The sequence below is a fragment of the Lampetra planeri genome, unplaced genomic scaffold (assembly GCF_965212315.1).
Source record: "Lampetra planeri unplaced genomic scaffold, kcLamPlan1.2.h2 scaffold_930, whole genome shotgun sequence".
In the NCBI taxonomy this organism is placed as follows: Eukaryota; Metazoa; Chordata; class Hyperoartia; order Petromyzontiformes; family Petromyzontidae; genus Lampetra; species Lampetra planeri.
This window is the reverse complement of record NW_027615752.1, coordinates 7,501-22,945: the sequence shown is the minus strand read 5'-3', so window position 1 is coordinate 22,945 and position 15,445 is coordinate 7,501. Positions and strand designations below refer to the sequence as shown.

Genomic DNA, 15,445 nt, shown 5'->3' with positions numbered 1-15,445 from the left:
CCCAGTGATGAGACAGTGAATCGATAGATGTGAGGTCTTTGTTCCTCAGCAGAGTGAATGTATGTTGGACTGTGACATCATCGCTGTGACCTCACACATTCTCCAGATGACACAGCCCACATAGAGGAGCGTCACACACACACACACACACACACACACACATAATCCACTTAGCTCCGCTGTGTTTCCAGATTCTAACTAATGCTGCCTTCCTCAGCCAATGGAAACCAACATATCTAAATGAATACTGAATCACTGAAAATGAAAAATACGAGGGATTTAAAACAATAGAAATAATCACAAGCAGCCTGTTATTGATAGAAGAGTGTCTTCTTGTGTCTGTTTACATCGATGCATCATCCAAACAGGAAATGATCTGATGCATCAACCTGACAGAGAGTGTCAGGTCTCTTCAGTGTGTTCTCAACCACACCACATGTGTACTTGTCCCTCTTCTGAGGCTGATGGTGACTGGATTTATCCACTGCTCTCAGTAGTTGAAGTCTTCTCTGTCTCTATAACTACAATGTGGGGATGTCGACGTAGTATTTATATGTGTGTGTGTGTCCATTCATTAAAGTGTAGAATGTTTTAAATTGACTGTACGTCGTCCCTTTGTCTGGAGGCAGTGAATGACCTCAGGTTTCCCTCTGGAGGACGTTCATCTTTGAGTTTGGCGCCGTGGAGGTGAAGATAATCAGCTTAGTGAAGAGCGGTTGTACAGTTATTATTAGTTCTCATGGGGACGGCACTAAAATGAAGGAGTGTGTGTGTGTGTGTGTGTGTTCTAGCTAAATTCAAGTTAAAGGCTTGTTGAGGGACGGAGATCTGACCTTTGACCCACTGAGGACAAACGCAGGATGTAGTTTGTGATCTAATGCAGCAGATGACCACATGTCTGAGTTGGAGACATGTTATTGATCTGTTTGAAGCATCAGCCCCCCCCCCCCCACACACACACACACACAATTCATAATTCCATGGGCGTATACTTGCAGCTTATTAACTAGGACTGTACTTGCCTACAATATGTGATATAATTTGAAGTATCAAGAGTAAATTCTCTCCTTCTGTTTCCGATGTGAGTCTTATTTCAAACATGATCCTGCTCCTGTGTAATATTTGTGATGTCTGCTGTCGGTGATGGGGGTTTATTTGTAAAACTATCAGTGAAGATTATTTCTTGCGGCTCCAGTGATTACTGCAGGAGGGTTTCACCTAAAATATTAATACACACACACACACACACACACACACACACACAGAGGAAGCATAATCAATATTCATCCTGACATGTTCATTAATAACTCCACATTAATAATTAAGACAGCTGTCAGTGAATGCAAATGCCTCGTGTCTACTGTGTGACCGAATACAGACCGAGTACAGACGAGTTATTTACCTCTGTCCGACAGTAACTTTAGGGAAATCCAGTGTGCGTACGGTTCCACTTGCGGTCCAAGTTGGAATTTGAGTCATTTTCCCGAGCTGTGGACAGCAAGTTGCCAAATGGAAACACTCTCCTGACCAGGGACATTGGATTGGCACTGGTGTAAGTAGAGCAGTCAGTATAAACCGTCATACTGTTTTTGTATCACTACAATGACTCGTTCAAGTGTTGCGTCGTGTAAACAGCGTCCAACTGCACCGCGCTGGGATCATGACGAATGTTCACGTTCCTCTTCACCATCTTTTAGCCCTGCACTCATCACTCACACTTCCTTTTCCACCTTAATTACTTTGCCTGACATCGACTGCACGTTCCTCCCACCCTGTCCCTCCCCGAGCAGGGTTCATGGCCCATCGCCATAGTAACAGACAGCCATGACAGGTGGATGTAGCAGGTAGCGCAGCGATGCATGACTCCCCTCGGAACTGCAGAATGCCAGTGCTGTAGAATGACAATGAGCAGAACCCCCCCCCCCCCCCCCCCCCTCCCCCCAGAACTTACAGAGTGCCATTCACCGCAGCTTATCACAAAGACGAGTCTGCATGTAGGAAATCTGTATCTGTATCTCTCATGTCCCATCTCTCATCAGCCGGTCACGGGTGAGAGGAGATGGTTGGTCAAAGCCTGTTGGCTGTTTTTAGCTCACTGCTCTCTGTGGCTGGACCCCCACCGGGTCACAACGTACTGATTCTCTTCCATGTCATCGAGGGGATGGATTTCACACCAACAAGGCCTTCAAATCCTCTGCAGCTAATCTGCTCCCTTGACAATGTTCAGGAGCTGCTGCTCTGTGTCACTGGAAACACACTGCGCCAACACGCCTGTGGTGTCCTGTGACACTGCGGTGTGTGTGAGCACGTGGAGAGGGTCTCAGGCTTTGATGTCGCAGGAGTGAGTGAGATAAGATGCTCTGGGAAGAACTTAGGAGAACGCTGTCGTCTGAGTGGACACGCACAACTCCTTGAAAGGAGTCATGAGGAAAAGAGAGGAGGAGAAGGCATTGACTCACCATGAGCAGACACACAGCTGATTCAGGGATGAGCTGGACAGCCATGGTGGGATCCTCCGGAATGACGCCTGCCGTCGGGAGGGATGGTCTGATGGTGTTCCTCTGTCCAGATGAAGGGTTTCTCTGGAGCCACCTCCCTCACGCCGTCACCCAGCCTCTGGTCTGCTGCGGTCTCACTGAGGCTCTTCAGACAAGAAATCCTAGGACAGCCCCCCTCCCCACCACCTTTTCACTTTTAAAACACCCTCCTCCTCCTCCTCCCGCGCCTGAATCCTCTGTGTACGCCTCTCAGCGATGGCCTCCCTCTGATGCTGCCTCCCCTTTTCCCCTCTCCTCACAGCACAAAGCACATCCCGGCATGCACGTGGGTTTGTGGCCGTCGTGTTGCCTCTTGTTGCTGTTCCACAGGATACTACCTGCATCAGTGATGCTCCATGGTCAGACGCACTCCCTCCACTGGGGTGAAAAACACATGTGCTCACCTCTCCTATCGTAGCTGCCCCTCTAATACATGGATCCACGTGTATCGTCGGCAGGTGGATAGAGTTTCAGACAGGAAGGAGACGGGGAAGACGGAGGACAGAAAACACCCGGTAGGAGGAAGCTGAAGTGGAACAAGCAGCCGTTAGGCTGAACATAAATGATGGGAGGGTGGAGAGGAGGGAGGAGGGAGGAGGGAGAGAAAGACAGAGAGAGAGAGAGAGAGACCGCACCTATCGATGCCGGCTGAAACAGCAAGGCAGCATGGGGAGTGAGTTCATGTACCTCAGCTCAATGAATGAAAGGAGGGTTGGCGTATCCACAGTAATTACAAACACAGTGTCAGCGGGGCTTCTGCTGTTTTTGGATCACTGACTCAATACACACACACACACACACACACACACACACACAGCCGTTTTATTTGTTGTCAGTGGGAATGTTGTTATGCTGAAGTTATACCTAGAACAACACACAATGTGTGTGTGGTTATACTCACACAGGTACACAAACATCTGGATTTACCTATAAACGATGTCACATTACACACAGCTTCATCATGCTGCGCTCACATAATCACGGATTCCATCAGCGTCTCTTCTGAACTGCAGTGCTGAACTATGTCATCCATGTGTTGAACCAATCAGCTCGCTGCGTTGATTTCACAGAAGCAGAAAGATACGTTGAATTATGTGAAGTCTAATTCTGTTGATATTTCAGAACATAATTCAAACGAAAAAAAAAAATCTTAAACTCTTAATTCATCATTAGCAATTGAGGTAATTCCATCAAAGACCTACAGGAAAAACATGTGCTGTGATTTTTATTGAAAATACACAGTGTCATAATGACCCATAAAAACCTTTAAGGAATATAAATAGCCCAGATAATAAACACATATAATTAGAAGGTGACAGTGCGTTGTGATTTATTTTTCCAGTCTCGTTTTTTTTTGTTTTTTTGTTTTGTGTTTCTCGGTTGTGCACTTTGCAGACGGTCCCTGCAGGACTGCCGACAGAGACCAATGTCTTATTGATTAGAATGGAAACGTATTTGATGTGTTTGTATTACGTATTTGTGTAAATCCAGGGTTAGTCCCACGGTGAGCACGAGGGCTGTGGGAGCCGGTGTCGGTACCCAGCTGTCCACGAACTCGGGGTCCGAAGCGTTCTTTTGTTCTGCGCATGCGTCAAACTGCAGCGCCAGACAGAGAAGTGACTTGTGTCAGCTGTGGATCACTGTCATCACGGAAGGTGCAAACTGTCGGCCAGCTTGTTTCCTGAACTTGAAATCTTGTCGTGGACGTGTGAGGGGACATGGTGAGTTCAGGTCCGTTTTCTGTTCACCGGACGATTCACTCTCACGTCTCAGAAAAACAGGACCTGGTGATCATTTTAGACATCTTCTCAGGAAATATATTTCTATTGGGGCTAGGTTGGTATGGGGTTAGGTTTGTATGCCCAACGAAATGAATCAGAACTCAACGAACCGTCACCTGATTGTCACAGTTTGGTTTGTTGGTAGTTTCATGTTGAAATACAAAGAGACATATACGGTAGTCTGGTGCTTTAATACATGTATACATGAATACATGAATACATGTTATATTTTAAAAAAGAAACAAGTTTGATTGTTCATGGGAATTTATTGCTCTCTCTCATACACGTGAAGATTGGTCAAGTTCTGATACATTGGTCGGGCGTACACACCCTCCTCACGAGAAATGAACGTACTGGGGTGTAAGGAGGACCCATCCAAGATGGCGTCAGTCGATTAGTGGTGATGTATATTTTTTTGTCATAGTCAATGAAATTAACACCGTGAGAAAGTGTGAGTGTTTTCCATTCCCATTTCCTGGCTTAACAATTACTAATTAGATGTCGGGGGGTTTGACAGAGGCATGGGAGACATGATCCATAGATAGATGACGTGACTGACAGATTTCAGTGGGTCTCTTGTCATCCCATGCCGGTCTGCTCCTCCTTTTGACCATGTGGTCACTACTGATTCCCTGTCATTGCACTGAATTACACAAAATGTTGATGTGTGTCTGGTGACAAGTTCAAGGTCAGTAGCCCCCTTCCACATATGTTGAGTTCAATACTTACACTCCTGATTGTATATACAATATATGATGTTGAGGATGATTTATATTTGTTAATAAATGCTCTTGCTGACCTTAATGACTTCATCCTCTTCATAACTATGATTAATGGAGACATTCATGTACTGTTTTCCATAGGAGGCTCATTTCTACCTCTGTGATGTCATCATTACACTGACAAAACATTTCAATAACTTTAAGAATGTCAGTGACAGTGACTCATCCGTACGTTATATCATATGTTGCACCAATTTTAGAACATGTAATACTCCTTAAATACAATCCTAATTGTTATAAATGTGCCTGTGACTTTTATGTAGTCCAAGAAAGGAAGAAACTACATTTGTGTAACTCTTTTTGTCATTCAGAATCAGAATGGCCTGTATTGTCATTTTACAGTAAGGAGATTTCCAGTTCAAACAGTATGAAAGGATAAAAAATAAACGATACAGAAATGAAAATAAGTATAAAATATGTATGAAAACATTTATACACAAATATGAATTAAAGGATAAACAGTCTAGACAGTTCTAAACAGGAATGTACAGCGTGTTGACAGTGTTTTGACTATTTACAGGATAAATAATTCACATTGTTACATTACATGTACATTTTCATTTGTCTGGATGGTTTGGTGCCTAAAAAAATAGATAGCTCAGCTAGTGAGTATCACAAGTGCGTAACTGCTAAATTAGCCATTGAAGCACTTTGGTGTGGATGCTACTCAACGTTTGAATAGATTTGCAGGTGTTTTTCCTGCGTTCAACAGAGCTATGACCCAGCTCAGGGGAAACACTGCGCTCATCGGCGATGACTCTCTGGAAGGTTGGGCGTTGGTGGGCTCTGGAGGCTTTGGACATGTCTACAGAGCCAAACACAAGGACTGGGGATTCCATGTGGCCGTCAAGTTACTGAGTGATGGCATCGGGTAGAGTTTCTGTCTCATTTCAGTCAATAATTCACATGCATTCTTGAAATGACTCAAATACATCCTGTGTCAGCTGTTTGATGAAGGAAAGAACACTGTTTGAAGAGGCCTCGCACATGAACCAGAGCTCCTGTGAGTTTGTTCTGAGGCTTTATGGGATTTATGAAGGATGTCCGCCAGTCACAGGAGCGTCCGTTCAGCAGGGGATAGTGATGGAGTTCATGAGAAGAGGCTCCGTTCAGTCCCTGCTCAAGGACCTGTCCGGCCCCCCACCTTGGCCGCTGGTCTTCCGCCTGGCCCATCAAGTGTCTCTAGCTATGAACTTCCTCCATGTACGGAACCTGGTACACCATGACCTCAAGCCCAGTAATGTTCTCCTGAGTGACGACCTCAATGCAAAGGTGGAGTGTCATCAGCGTACACTGTACATCGTTTCAGGTTTATGTGAAACATTAAACATAAAAGGATAGATTCTGATATCATTTCACACTTCTTTTTCTTTTTTTGCCCGCAGCTGTCCGACTTTGGTCTGTGCAGGGTTTCCACCAGTGCACTCAGCAGCACTAAACACGTGACAGAAGATGTCGGCGGCTCGTACAAGTACATGCCTCCTGAGGCCTTCGAGGCATCCTATGAACCTGTTCGTGCTTTCGACAGATACAGGTCAAAAATATTTTTAAAAAAATAACCAAGAGAATACACATTTATACACTACCGTTCAAAAGCTTGGGGTCACTTAGAAATGTCCTCCTTTTCGAAAGAGACACTATTTTATCTTCTATGAAGATAACATGAAATGAATCCGACTCGTCTAGACATGTGGTACGTGAGTATAGCTGGGAACAGATGATTTCAATGGAAGATCTACGTCCATGCAACTGTCACTACCGTGTTCTAATGTTCCAGTTTGTTGGCTGATGGTATTAAAAGGTGAAAGGTGATTAGAAAACATGCACACATATAAACTGTTGATTAGAGAAGATATAAAACTGAAACGGTTTTGGATGACCCCAAACTTTTGAACGGTAGTGTGTGTGTGTGTGTGTGTATATATACTGTATGTATACACAGTATATGTACATATAGAAAATGTAAAACATACACTAAATGTCTGAGTTATTTCAGCTCATCATAATACACTTTCCTCTTTGTTTCCTTTTTTCCCCCGATCAGCTATGGCATCCTTCTCTGGGCTCTCGTCACTGGTAAAGAGCCCTATCCAGGTATGTATGATGTATGTGTACGTCACATATCCACCCCTTCATTTCGACTGTCAACAAGCAAAATAACAAGACAGAAGTGCACGTTCAGTAGGCGGTTTGTGCTGGAGGTGATTCTGTCCCGTCTTCAGTGGCTGACTTCAGTCTGGTGGCACTGAGGATTCCTCTAGGGGACCGACCTCCCTGTGAGGACGTTGATCAGAAGGTGGAGGGCTTAAGGGAGCTGCATGACCTGATGAAGGCTTGTTGGCATCAGCGCCCCTCTGTGAGACCCTCCTTCAAAGGTTGGTGTTGGTTGTTAGAAAATGAACGTGCACCGTGTGTCGCCTGGAAATCAAGAGACACATCACGAAGGATGTTTGGGCAACGACCTTCAACTCTCCAACTTTGTTTTGGAGAAGAGTGGAGGAGTTTGATGGAGTGATGACAGAATGCAAATGATCCTCTGTTGGTCTTTGAAAGAAACGTCAACTCATTTCACTGCTCTCCATCAGCAGCAGCCATCTTTGCTGGGTCCATAACCACTGTTGTCATCCTGTTAAGCTCCGCCCACAGACTCGGTCCATGGTTTGTGAGCCTGCCTACATCAAATCGACCCATGTGATTGGTCCAAACTGTTCATCGTTGATGATCCAACGGTTCAGACCATCCACATTTGTCGGCGTGTGTCTGGAGGTCCAGGCTACAGTTGTTGTGTAAAAAAGATGAAATGTGTTCCAGAGTGCACAGAAGTCACTGAGCGAGTCTTCTCCAGGCACAGGACGGGAATTCATGATGCGGTCCATCAGGTGTTGACGAGACTGGTACAGTTCCATTGAACAAGATTTATTGTACATTGTCAGTGATTGTTGGATGCTGCATCACGTGTGTGTGTGTGTGTGTGTGTGTGTGTGTGTGTGTGTGTGTGTGTGTGTGTGTGTGTTCTGTTTTAGGAGTCACCATCCAATTATCCATTTTCACCCACGAGTTTCGGAGTCAGTTTTCCTCTTCGACATACAAGTGAGTCGTCAGTTTGTCCAAAGTGTGTGTTTCTTTAAGAACAATGTCAGTGTGAGGTTTGTGTTGCAACCATCGTGTGTGTTGGTGAAACAGCTCAACAGAGAGGAGCAATGAGGAAGAGAGAACAGGAAGTAGGTCGGGCAGCCTGTAATTACATGAGCGTTAACTGCTGATGGCAGAGTGATTAAAAAGCTCCGTGAAGGTGTAATCATCTCCATTATCAGCAAGTGGACAGATGGTTTTAGTGCTGCATCATCGTTTGAAGTTATAGAAGTGGTTGTTTTCATTCATTTGACTTCATGTTCTGGCACATCCTCAGTCATCTGTGTTGTCAAGGGCAACAGGACTCATCTGGAAGACATCCCGTCTCTCCTCCTGATTTGTTTGTCTTCTCGGTTCACTTATATATTATATTTATAAATACGTTGGGAGCCTGTAGAAATCAGAAGTAAGGACAGAGCTGAGTGAAAAAAACAAGGAATGGAAACATGTCTCTCCTTCTTTTTCCCCAGAACAACCAGAACATGTCACAGGTACTGAACAGCCTTCAGAACAGGTGCGTCTTGTGCACTTCAACATGAAGAAAAGATGATTTTATTCAAACATTCAAATGTGTATATCTCCTCTTTCCAACAACAACAACAATATATATATATATATATAATATATAATATTATATATAATATATATAATATACAGTATATATATTACTGCTGTCAGTCAATTAAAGAAATTAATCGAATTAATTACAGGATTTTGTAATTCGATTTTGTAAATCGAATTTGACATTTCAATGTCTTATCTGGTAAAGGTCTCCTGATAAAGAATTTGAATTCTAGTATATTAAAAAATTGTAGTGCATGACTAATCAATTGAATACAGTAAGAAGAGAAGATTTGAAATCCAATTTTTTATTGGTAAACTGTGCTTCATAAATGAAATCCAAAAGTAAAGGTCAAGAACATCCGCAAACCAGTCAGGCCAGGTGCATTATTCAAAAATGTAAAACAAACGTTGGGTCTGACGCTGCTACCTGGAAAGCCTCCTGTCGATAGACATCTTTGTCTACCTTTGACGATAGAAATTGTTCTGCAATCAGCAGTAACCCACTTTGCAATTGTATTTGTCAATTTTTTCTGTTGTGCATTTGCTCATTAGTTTCCCAAACTCAGCTAGCGTGGGTTGGCGGAGCGATCTCCCGGTAGCTGCACTCGCAACAGAGGAACTTGTCTGAACATGTTTTCACATTTCAATGGTACGTCAGGCTGGAGTTACTCCGGTGGTAAGAGAACTCCTTTTTGCAAAAACTACAAATCACAGCGTTTTTATTTATCGTCCCGTCTTTGTTCTTTTTGTACATAAACTTGCCGTTCAGTGTCCCGACTGAAGACACACTGTCCTCCTCCTCCTGAGTCTTGTCCATGTCTGTTATTGTTGCCCACTACCTTGTCAATTTGCCAGCGCAGGTGACGTAACACGGCCGAGAAGACTACGGGTCCTTCAATGGGCCAAAATTCAAATGCGCAAGCATTGGCTCGCCACCATTGATACTCATAATTAATTGCGTTACATTTTTTAACACGTTAAATTGCGGCGTAATTAATTAATCAAATTAACGCCTTAGAATGACAGCACTAATATATATATACAGTATATATGGGTAATATGCAAATTACCCGGGTTATTTGCACATAACCAGGGTAATTGGCAAATAACTGTGTGCATGTGTGTGTGTCTACACATACATAAGATAGGATAAGATAAACCTTTACCGGTCTCACAGTGGAGAAATTTGCAGTTTACAGCAGCCTCAAGAGACATGAGAAAAGATAAAGTAGGATCAAAATAAAAAAATGAAAGTGAAATGAAATGAAAAAGTCCAAAAATGACAAATTCTAAATAACTGTACACAGTACAGGATATCATATACATTCATCCGTCCATCCGTGTTACAGAGTGAAAATGTTTTATACTTACAGGACTGTGTAGTGACGACTGAAATGATGAAGGACACAGACAAGGGTGAGCTGGAATGACACCTACAGGTTCCTTTTCACCTACGGAGTTGTGACAGCTCATCAGACGTTGTCCTTTCTGTTGTACCGCAGCACGATTCATTGATGACAAGCGGGGCAGAGATCATCCAGAACATCTCTGGTGTGACGGCGCTGGCAGAGAGGCTTGGAGACATGGTCCCTGGAGAAACCTACTCGCTGATTCTCTCTAAAAACACCAACCAGGACAAGATGAGAGTCTTGTACCACACGACCTTTCGCTCAGGAGGTGTAAAGGTCAAAGCTGCCTTCTACGACATTCTGAGAATGCATCAACCCAGACTACTGGAGAGGCTCACTGAGAGTTTTTATGCTTCGCCGTGAGACGACAACAGCTGTGACTTCTGTTTGCTGAGAAAATGGAGGTCCTGAAGGTGGTTTGTGACTGGGGAGGTGAGCTGAGAACTCACTTTCATTTGATATCGCTTGAAGGAAACATAGAAAAACAACCGCTCCCAACAGGACGTAGAACGAAGATACACCGACCACTGATTGATGTGACTTTTCCCTCTACACTCGGCTGACGTACGACAAGTGATCGTCCATCCTCCACATGTGGGTAAAGAAAGCAGGTTTTGTTCATCCTGAAATGTAGAAAACTGTAAAGTTCAGTCTCATGAAATGAAAGATTCTTTAAAAAGACGCACTTGTTTGAAATCAGTTCATTATTTGCTTTAAAACGAGGAAGATTAAGCTGCGTTTAATCACCTCAGGGAAACGGGGGGGTCATTGTGACATGGCTGAAGACATTGTTCCATTTTTATTTGATCATGTGATGATGATGTTCTTATTGTTATTATCCATTGTTAGCATTATAAAGGGTGGATTGATTGCTTGTATAGCATTGTGTGTGTGTGTGTGTGTGGGGGGGGTCAGAGTAAGAGGCTTTTCTGGTTCAACCCTTCAGTAACTGTCACAAGCAGTAAGCCCGTCAGTCACCTGCAGATGATAGTGTGGAGAGCATCCCAGGTAACAAACCGTCTCTGGATGGAGTCAGTGGAAACACTCTCACCCACCACGCCGGGGACAATCGGATGTCAGCGTTACAAGTTGGGCCCCCCGCCGGACGCGCTAATCGTCTGCGTCTGAGCAAAGGCCGCTGCGTTACAGTGTTGAGGGATTTGACCTGTGGCGTCGTCACAGCTGAAAAACACATCCCTCCACACCGTGTTAATCCTCAGAGGGCCAAAGTGTTGGAGTGTCTTCTTGACCTGTCCTTCCCTTTCCCAGTCCTGTCGCCTCCCTCCACCCTTCAGCATGTCTCACCCCACCCCAGCCTGCATTAATGCTCCCAATCCTCTTTGAGGGTGGGTGACGTCCGCTACTGTCAGAAACACAGTTAAGCTGAGCAGGCGATCGGAGCGGCCAGTGGAGAGAAGCTCCCAGCTGGAGGAACGCAACGGGACGTCCGGGGGGGGGGCAGGAAACATAGAGGTAAATCATGTTGAGCCAGGGCAGCAGACTTCATCAACAGGTGAAGGAAAAAAAGCCCCTAAATGCCAGAGTGGTGTGACAGTCTGAGGATGAGGGCGGAAACACTGGACGGACGATGAGACTTCACTGACGGACGACGAATCGTCAAGGGTCCATACCCATGATACTTCATTTTTGTTGATTTTTGTGTGTCTTTATGGTGGGTGTGTGTCACTGGGGACAGAACAGATGGCAAGACAGCTTCCTCTGGTGTCAGGTGTGTGTGAGAGGTGTTTGTGTGAACATGTGAGCTGGATGTTTACCTACGACTGAGGAGCGTCGGTGTGTAGTGTGTGTGAGCAGCTGCTGTGTGTGTGTGTGTGTGTGTGTGTGAGATACAAGTGGTGGGGGCCCTGTAGACGTTATCGCCCTGGATCTCCTTGAGATGGAGGGTCATGGGTATGACCGCTTTGGGGATGGGGAAAGGGACAACTACCAGATTGACTACAGGAGGATTGTCGGGGACATGGAGCCGGCGCGGCCTCGCATCTCAAACCGAGACGGAGAGCAACCTCACCCCCACGCCGCCTACGCACACCCGACGCCGCATGGACACGGGCACGAGACGGCCGCACAGAGATACAGCGCCACACGCATCCAGGCCGGGTACGAGCCGGAGAGGTGAGAGTCTCGCTGTGGACGTGGTCAAACAGGACGCCTCCGACATGTTTTCCCTGCGACCTTACAATCCCATTTATGACCAACTTCGGCAGCCGCCCAAATCCTCTTAGCGACTCTACCTAACCTCTGACGTGTGTGGAAGGAGTTTCCATTGACAAGGACATGTTCCTTTTGTTGGAGTTTCCTGTCCTTAGGACAACATTTGTAAGAGGATCTGGCTCCGCGGTGTGATGTAGTAATACTAATGTGTCTGTAGTAATACTCATTGGTTTTTCTTTTCGCTGTGATGAATCATCACACACACAAGTTGGTCTTTGAGCTGGAGCAGTAAACTGCTTTGTTAGATACAAAGATTTAGTCTGGTGTGTGTGTCTGTTTTGGTCACTGTGAACCGCAGGACAACACACCCTCCCATGTGGTTTTGCTTCATTGGACTTCAAATGATGAATCAACACCATCTTCTGTCTTAGGGGTGACACGGTGGAGCAGTGGTTAGCACTGCCTCATCGTCCTGTTGCAGTTGTATCAAATAAGTGTACTTTTAATATTGGGGGGCAGTTTGTAGAGGTGTGACTGACTCATCAACTGTAAGTTGTGCGTGATAAAGACAGTTCTTAACAAATGTTCAGAAGTGACATTCAATAATGAATATGTGTTTTTTATCCTGCAGCATGGCTGACTACCTGATCAGCGGAGGCACCGGGTACGTTCCCGAGGACGGCCTGACAGCACAGCAGCTCTTCTCCATCGGAGATGGACTCACATACAAGTAGGAGAGGATAAACACACCGTCTGCTGTCGTGGTGAAAACCAGTTTCTGTTTACAACTGATAATATGACCAGTGTCACCCATGTCGTCAGTTGTGTGTAGATTTCCCTGACTCATTGTACAGTGTTGCTGGGATGCAGATGATCAGACATGGACACACACTCCTCCATTAACCCTGTAATACACCACAGATGACACATCTGCTCTGGGTTTATACTCAGGATTATTTCCAGTAATATTACTTTCAAGGATGAATGTGAGTGTTGTCGTGTGTGTGTGTGTGTGTGTTTGTGTGTTTCCCTAATGGCTGCCGGGGCTAACCAGGATCCAGAGGATGAACACAGAACATTTCAGAGTGTTAAAAGGCGGACAGATTATGTGCTCAGTTTAAAACGAGCTGCCTGTTTCTTTGAACAGAGACGTCCGGTCCTCATGCTGCTGAAGCTGTGTGACCCCCACTGTGACCTGATTGGCCTCCATTTGTAGTCTCATGGTTTTGTTCTCTCCCCTCAGCGATTTCCTGATCCTGCCTGGTTTCATAGATTTCACGTCTGATGAGGTGGTGAGTGTCGCCCCGCTACTTGAGTTCACTTCCATTGAACTCCACATCAGTTTTACTTTCATTTACAGACTCAGTTCCATTTACCAGACATACAATGCAGGGAGAGGCTTCAGACAGCAGATTCATATTCATTATCATATAATCCACATATCGGACTACGTTGCACCTGACATTCCTCTTAAAATGATCTTGTTTTTCAAATAAATGTATACATAAGACATCTCAAAACAGTTTGGACATGTGCTGTTACAGACATGTCACTTCCTGTGACATGTCCCACCTCCAGTAATTGTTCTTCATGGTACAATAGCAACTGTTTTTACTGTGGTAAAAACTGGTTGTTGTTTTAATTTATGGCATTACTTAAACTGGTTGTTTGAAATATGTCTTTATTGTTATGACATGTGTAGCTGAGCTGGGTGTAGTTATGGTAAATAAAAGACAAGAATAAAGAAGAACAAAGTTGTCCTTTCTCTGTCGGTTGGAGCTGTAATTCATCTCCAGCTCTGCTCAGTCCCTTAAGGTGATTCAAGCACCGGCTTGTGTATTGGACTTTGTGTTTTGGTCTGTGTAAATGAATCGATTTGATGCCCACGTCACATGGGTGATTGGTGGATAGCAGCTGTTCCCATCAGACACGCACCTCCATGCAGGTGAATTACTCTGGGTGGGTTTGCTTCACACATGTGCTGCATCTGCAACAAGTAGGAGAATGACCAGCTTGTTTGGTGTGATAACGTAGAGAAATGGAAGTGAATCAACCAGTCTGAGTCCTTATCAGTGGAGCTTTGAACAGACACGCCCCAGATCATCGGTTCAGAAGCTGCTGGGGTTTCCGCACACAGACATCAGAACTCATTGTTTGTTGCAGCTCAAACAGGCTTTTACATTATTTACATACACATATTATTGGATTGTTTCTTGTCTTTCATGTGTTTTTTCAAACTTTATTTGAAAGCATCATGTGTGAAAACTGACTATACTCAGATTTTGTCATATTTCTGCATATGCAGGATCTTACCTCTGCGTTGACGAGGAAGATAACGCTGAAGACGCCTCTCATTTCCTCCCCTATGGACACGGTCACAGAGTCGTCCATGGCCATCGCAATGGCAGTGAGTGGGGACCCAGTTAAACGTTGTCTCAAACATTGTGTCAAACTGTCTTTCAATCGATCTTTTTCTTCGTGTGTCTCTGATTGGCCGGCTCCAGTTGATGGGGGGGATCGGAATCATTCATCACAACTGTACAGCTGAGTTCCAGGCCAACGAGGTGCGCAGAGTGAAGGTAAGATGAAACGCCAGCGATGACATGAAGAAACCAACTCTTTGAAAGAGACACACTCCGACCATCCAACATTTTGTTGCGTCGTCGGCAGAAATTCGAGCAGGGCTTCATCACAGACCCTGTGGTGATGAGCCCCCGACACACAGTAGGAGACGTGTTTGAGGCCAAGATACGCCACGGTTTCTCCGGCATCCCTATTACAGAGACGGGCAAGATGGGCAGCAAACTGGTCGGGATAGTCACCTCCAGAGACATTGACTTCCTGTCCGAGAAGGACCACGACAGACCCCTGGAGGAGGTGCGTGTATCGATGACGCTTGGCGTATGTGAATGTCTGCTGTCTGTGTGGAATCAAACAAACCTGTCTGCGGCTCAGGCAATGACAAAAAGAGAGGATTTAGTTGTTGCGCCTGCTGGCGTCACCCTCAAAGAGGCTAATGACATCCTGCAACGGAGCAAAAAAGGTAAATCGAAGGTGGTGCTGATGCA

At 45.0% G+C, this 15,445-nt stretch overlaps 2 protein-coding genes across 3 annotated transcripts in view; both read left to right on the top strand.

Moving 5' to 3' along the window:
* The first annotated feature begins 5,816 nt into the window (after window positions 1-5,816).
* Window positions 5,817-10,568, top strand: LOC144742240 (receptor-interacting serine/threonine-protein kinase 3-like). Its single transcript, XM_078624712.1, has 7 exons — window positions 5,817-5,971; window positions 6,063-6,372; window positions 6,486-6,634; window positions 7,145-7,194; window positions 7,323-7,475; window positions 7,912-7,994; window positions 10,299-10,568. The coding sequence occupies exons 1-7, from the start codon at window positions 5,817-5,819 to the stop codon at window positions 10,566-10,568; spliced, it is 1,170 nt and encodes a 389-aa protein (XP_078480838.1).
* A 1,534-nt stretch (window positions 10,569-12,102) lies between these two features.
* The window catches only part of LOC144742239 (inosine-5'-monophosphate dehydrogenase 1b-like), a 7,280-nt gene continuing 3,937 nt past the window's right edge, over window positions 12,103-15,445 (top strand). For both annotated transcript variants that reach the window (XM_078624710.1, XM_078624711.1), the window contains exons 1-7: window positions 12,103-12,338; window positions 13,009-13,107; window positions 13,621-13,669; window positions 14,683-14,784; window positions 14,882-14,956; window positions 15,048-15,254; window positions 15,333-15,420. In XM_078624710.1, coding sequence (XP_078480836.1) covers window positions 12,103-12,338; window positions 13,009-13,107; window positions 13,621-13,669; window positions 14,683-14,784; window positions 14,882-14,956; window positions 15,048-15,254; window positions 15,333-15,420 — 856 coding nt within the window. The remainder of the gene's footprint in view (window positions 12,339-13,008; window positions 13,108-13,620; window positions 13,670-14,682; window positions 14,785-14,881; window positions 14,957-15,047; window positions 15,255-15,332; window positions 15,421-15,445) is intronic.

Coding starts and splice junctions, on each gene's coding strand:
- LOC144742240 (XM_078624712.1), top strand. CDS start 5,817: ATGACCCAGCTCAGGGGAAACACTGCGCTCATCGGCGATGACTCTCTG. Junction 6,373..6,485: donor GTGACGACCTCAATGCAAAG/GTGGAGTGTCAT, acceptor TTTTGCCCGCAG/CTGTCCGACTTTGGTCTGTG. Junction 7,995..10,298: donor ATCAGGTGTTGACGAGACTG/GTACAGTTCCAT, acceptor GTTGTACCGCAG/CACGATTCATTGATGACAAG.